The sequence below is a fragment of the Notothenia rossii genome, assembly GCF_949606895.1.
Source record: "Notothenia rossii genome assembly, chromosome: 1".
NCBI classification, from domain to species: Eukaryota; Metazoa; Chordata; class Actinopteri; order Perciformes; family Nototheniidae; genus Notothenia; species Notothenia rossii.
The window spans coordinates 87,382,637-87,388,636 of NC_136912.1; the positions used below are offsets into that span (position 1 = coordinate 87,382,637).

The 6,000-nt window shown below is 39.6% G+C and overlaps 1 protein-coding gene across 1 annotated transcript in view; it reads right to left on the reverse strand.

Moving 5' to 3' along the window:
* polrmt (polymerase (RNA) mitochondrial (DNA directed)) overlaps positions 1–6,000 on the reverse strand; it is a gene marked incomplete at its 5' end in the record, with an annotated part of 40,027 nt that overhangs the window by 32,343 nt on the left and 1,684 nt on the right. Inside the window, one exon of the mRNA XM_079650816.1 lies at positions 1,040–1,189. Coding sequence (XP_079506942.1) covers positions 1,040–1,189 — 150 coding nt within the window. The remainder of the gene's footprint in view (positions 1–1,039; positions 1,190–6,000) is intronic.

Genomic DNA, 6,000 nt, shown 5'->3' on the forward strand with positions numbered 1-6,000 from the left:
AAGACCATACACGGAATAATGGGAAATTAGATTCTGTGGATGGGTAAGCACACTTTGTTCCTGTTCAAGAACACGGGGAGGTATTGCAGTTATACCCATGATCCGAGCACTGAGTTCATTCTTTAGTCAAAGAGTTTTATCCAGACTGAAGCAGAGACACAGTCTTGATGGTGAAGGGAGAGGTGACTGGGTTCTCTCTAGAGGCATCCATTACAATACATTATTATTCTGTCCTGCCTATCTGTAAATGCTTCCCGATCACCAGGGACTCTCAGCCCGCTCGCTTCCCGCGTAGCCCATCTGCAGAGCCAGGCGAGCCAGGCAGGACTGTAAATGCCAGAGTTGGAAAAAAAAAGGCACACCACAAGAATAAGATGTTCCTGCCTCTAACCTGTCAGGCCTAAATGCATATTATTTAAAAGTTTATAACAGAGAATAAGGAAAAACTTTACTCCTGGCAGACATTGGGTACCATTTGGTGTAGAAATGCATTACTGTCAATACATCAAAGTTACGTAAATGGTGTTAGCATAATCTCTTTAAACAGACAAGAAAACTGCCAAGATAAACACACCATCTTCGTCGGTCATTTGAGCCAGCATGGTGGATTAAGCGGGGAATCTACACGACTTTTAAAAGAAAAGAATTACAGCACAAAACAACAAGATGTCCTTCCAGTACAAATGACGCTATGTTTCTTTTTCCAAATGGAAAAGACTAAGTTTGTAAGAAATTAGGTTTGCTTTTCTTAAAAACAACGCAGCAACAACAACACTCCTGTGATACAGGGAACCCATTATTTTAACTAGTCCCTCACAAATAATCTGACACCAATATATTGAAAATACCAATGTTGTACCTTAAGGATATTTAAGGATTTGGATTGACTATTGATTTGTAAGACTAAACCATCTACTATTTACCTCTATAGCACACTATTTTTACAATTATTTGAAGATTTTTGCATCCACATTTTTAGAAGAGGTGTATATATTAAATATGTGATGAAGATGAGGAGACAACATGTGTTTTTGTTTACCATTTTGGCCATGTTCTCAGTGATGGGCTTTTGGGCCTCCACAGAGTCGATGGTGATGGTGCAGTCCTGCTCAATGGTGAGCTGTTTTTTGAAACGCTGCTGAAGCTCCTGCTGACTGAAGTCCAATTTAGGGTACCGGTGGTCCGACCGCTAAAACACATGCACACAAATACAACCGTGAGAAAGACAGACAGAAACAGAGAAATAACCGATTCCTACAGTATGCCATTGAAAGATTTTTGTTCACCTTGTGGTTAACCTCTAGAGACAGAAGGTTGAAAGACCCTGACCTTCTTTGTATTTACATCTAACTAGGGCTGGGCGATATGGTCTCTAAATGATATCGCGATATTTACTGACTATATCGCGATATACGATATATATCACGATATTCTGAAATGTTCAGCTGCTGCGGAGCCAGCGCGAGCAGGCTCCCGTTTGCCTTTCACCCAACAACGACAACCGCCTCACGAAACGCTATGTTGTAGCGTTAATAAACGAAACAATTTAACAACATTGCTTGTCAAAATACCTATACCACTGGACAATTTAATTTTTTTTAAGCAATATTTTTAGTGGCCCGAGCGGGCAAGTGGAAAGTACGTTATGCTGGCCCGGGGTGTCTAAATAGTGTTTCCGAGCCAGCGGGCCATTTATAATGTCGAGCCCTGCTCTCTGTGACTGTGCATGTGTGTAATGTTTGTGTGCAAGTTAGACGGGGCCTGCGTGTGTGCCTGCGTGTGTGACTGTGTCTATCAGGGAGAAAGGAAAGCTCATTTTGGCCGCGGCGGGAAATTGATTTGACAACATAATACTTGATGTTCACGATGTGGTCATTTACGACATCGCATGGAGTGCAATCCACGATGTATCGTCTAAACTCGATATATCGCCCAGCCCTACCTCTAACCTGCCCACCAATTGATTGCTAGTCTTATCAGGGCAGTTATCAGAGGCCAAGTCTTAAAATCATTTTAGTCCGCTGCAAAGCAAGCGTTAGTGTCAAAATCTTTGGCTTGGTAATGCGAGAGTGGAAACCCAGAGTTTGTTTTTCTTCTCAGTTTGATATTATCAAGATTTGAATGAACATATATAAAAAGGCAGTTAAGGGGGTCCAAAGCTTAAATGTTAAAAACATTTTCAAAGATCGAAAAGAAAATCTAGCGAAGTGGTCAATTAATGCAAAATGTTTTGATCATAAATAGCCTGAGATGAATTGCTGAGTGTATGCTTAGTAAATTAACTATCCAAATGCCTTTCGAACAAAGCACCAGATAAAATCAGATTGCATTGACAAAGGAAACAACTGAGCAACAGACTGTCACACAGTGCCACATTTCTTACTAAAAGAAATACAATATGCTTTATAAATGTCAGTTATTGTTTAAAGGAGGTAGTGACCTTGCCAAGGCAGTAAGACCATACCATATGTCGTAGAAAGATTGCAGCCATTAGTGGCTGTAGTACAGCGGTAAGAACATTTATTCGCTCCTAGTAAATCAGGCCTTGGAGAGATGGAGCATGGACCGTAGCCAGAGCAGAGTTTAAGGTAGTCTGCCACATAAATTGCTCACCAGACAGCTCTTGTGCAATATTACAACTTCAGAAAAACAGATGCGCTAAAAAGCTAACACAGGGAAAATTGTGCTGGCACATACGGTTGAAAGTGCAAAGAAAAGCAAAAAGCTCTACAGAAAGGACTATCCAGCTGTGTGACTTTATTCAAATACATAACAACATTGTAAAACTGTCCAAACCCATAATGTCCCGTGCATAGACTGTATATATATATATATTAGGGCTGAACGATTAATCAATTTTAAATCGAGATCGCGATTTGAAATGATGCGATTATGAAATCGCAAAGCCTGCGATTTTTTTTTTTAATGACTTTTTTTTTTTTTACAAATTTTTTTTTCCTTCTTGTGTGTCAGTCATCCACACCAATCAGAAGTGCTGTGCTCCACAAGTACCAGCCATTCTTAATCAATCAGAAGTGGCCCATGATAGAAGGTGATAGACAGATGGATCCAATCACCTGCCAAGTATTTTTGAAAGTGCCTGCCCTTTTCCAAATGGCTTCCAATGGAGCTCTCCTAGATGGTTTGGTGAAACAAACCATCTGAGTCAGGTTAGTAATGCTCCATCACATGTTAATCTACTACAGGGTGAATCTTAAACTGAAGCTTGACTTTAAAGCAACCCAACGGAAGTTTCATGTAAGTTTAGTTCTTTCACTCGTAGCTCGGGCTGTGGGGGTGCTAGAGACGGGAGTACGTTGATACGACCTTCCTAGTCAGAGTTTTGGCCGTATTTTACAATAAACTTCCGTTGGGTCGCTTAAAAACAAATGTCGCAATTCGAATCGTAATATTTGTCAGAAAAATCGCAATTAGATTTTTTCCCAAAATCGTGCAGCCCTAATATCTATATATACATATATATATATATATATATATATATATATATATATATATATATATATATATACACTGTACTGTGTCAAACCCACAATGCATCGACTGGATGGATTAACACCATTTTACCAACCATCTGAGGAGTGTACTAACTAACTACTGTTAGTATTGCGAGCAAAGCAAAATGCAATGTTTTGTTGAAATTGGCACATGGGCCAGTTTCAACATGAACAAAAATAATTAAATGAGAATACCATACATTCTCTGATAACGAGTTGAAACTAGATCAAACTGCATTTTGTACACGCATCAGCCTAATCAAAATTCCATCTTGCAACAACAAACAATATTCTAATTAGATGGTCTGTCTGCTGCTAACACGGATTCAAAATCCTCCGGAGACCATCCAGTCTGCTCCTCTGCTATCTAACAGACCAGTTATTTGGACAGCATTTTCGTCATTAAGTCAACCTGCCAGTAAGTCACAGTCATAGTCAGATAACCAGCCTTAAAAATACCATCGAAGGGAAGTAATGGAACACTTACATTTAGCCGGTTTCACATTTCACTAACTGGCATGATTCATTTACACTCTTAAGATAAAAATACAGGAGCTGCTGATAGCAACCTTCACACACGCAGGCTAACAACAACATCAAGTTGACCAGAAATATTAATAAATCTGTTTCTAATTCTAAACTTGAACGAAAAGCTGTTAATGAATCATGTGAGAATCAGAAGGGGAAGTGAGGTGGGAAAAGGGGAGGAGAGGTGAGAGGAAGAGAGGCGAGTACAGCAGAGCAGCCATTAGGATGCAGTCGGCTCACTATAAATAGGCCAGTGCCCGTCTGGCTGTGAAGGAGTGACAATCAAATATTTCGTAGTCACGCTGGAGCCTTCTGACAGCTTTCTGTGGTGCTTTGACATACACAATATCTGTATTTATGTCAAACATTGATATTCTTTATCACAAAGCCCCATGCTGTTTAATAACTGTGACTAATGTATTCAATGCTTCTGGATACAAGATGAAGTCTTTATGAAAAGCACCTCATGGCATTGATGGATCTTCTGAATCTCTGATGTTAAAAGTAACAACAACTGGGGTATAACATCCTTAATTTCAACACACATCGGCTATATCAAGATCAGCATGTTGTAGTCACTATAACAACCCCTGAATTGAGTTATAGATTTAAGCATAAAGGCCAGCAGCTAACACATACATGTACATTATATGAGTTATGATGACTTAAAGGTAGGGTAGGTAAGAATGGAGAAACCAGCTCGAGTGCGCTAGAATTTGAAAGTATGCAGCCGAAAAAAATCCGCCCCTTCCTTCATACTTCCTTACAGAGCCCCTCCTCCAACACACACGAACACGCACATGACCAATGAGGGCACCAGATAAGTTTGTGCACAGATGGAAGGCTGACAGGCAGGTAGGCCATCCAGTTATTTTAGCCGGGTCGTGCTTTTTACAGTACTACGGCTTCCACAGATGAATTTTTTAATGTATTTATTGCTAAAGCATTTAATGTATTCATTGCTATCGGGATGTTATGAGTAGGGATGGGTATCGTTAAGGTTTTAACGGTACTACTACTTTTACCGATACCGCTTATCGATCCGGTCTTTTAACGGTATTCTTATCGGTTCTTTTGGGAAAAAAAATAAGGTAAACTAACTAAACAAATTGTGAACAAAACTAACATCGCTTTTTATTTAAATTAAATAAATAATATTTCACATCAAAAGAGACGACAATGTGTTTAACAAATCATATTAAATAATGTCATGACAGAACTTTAAACAGAATTAACATTGCTTTTTATTTAAAATATATAAATAATATTTCACATCAAAAGAAACAGCACCAGGGTTGGTTCATTGTAGCTGAAACTTTAACAGACAGTCGAACCCGGTGCATTTCTCCGTCTGAATGTGGTGCACTTTTGCTAAATGTTTAGAAAAATTGCTTGTGTTTCCGCCCTTACATGCTAAACTCTTATTGCACTTTTGGCAACGAGCATTGTCCACATCGAGACGGGTAAAGTTTAACCACACCTCGGAGCGCGTTCTCTCCACCATCTCCTCTGTGTGTGTGTGTGTTGCTGCATGTAGCAGCTGCGTGTGTGTAAACTGCCCCGCCCCCTCGCACACAGACGGGGGAGAGAGATCTCTCGTCTGCATTGGAAAGATCGAAAATACTCAAAATAATCATTGACGCATTTTGCAGTCTTTGTGCGTATTAGAAACGGAGTTGGCGACACTGAAACTGCAATATAATGTTTGTGTAGCAATAATACGTATGACATATTTTTTAAATGTCTCCAGTACCGATAACGTCGAAGCTTAATGGTACCACGGTCTTTAATAATTCAGCCCCGGGGGCCCATTTAATATACCTGGGCTCGGTACCCATCCCTAGTTAAGAGCATTCCATGGAATATAACAAAAAGTGTTTCTGAAGTGAATTACCTATCCCACCTTTAAGTGATTCAATTGTCTGTTTGTCTTTTCAATAATGATAAATGAAAGCCG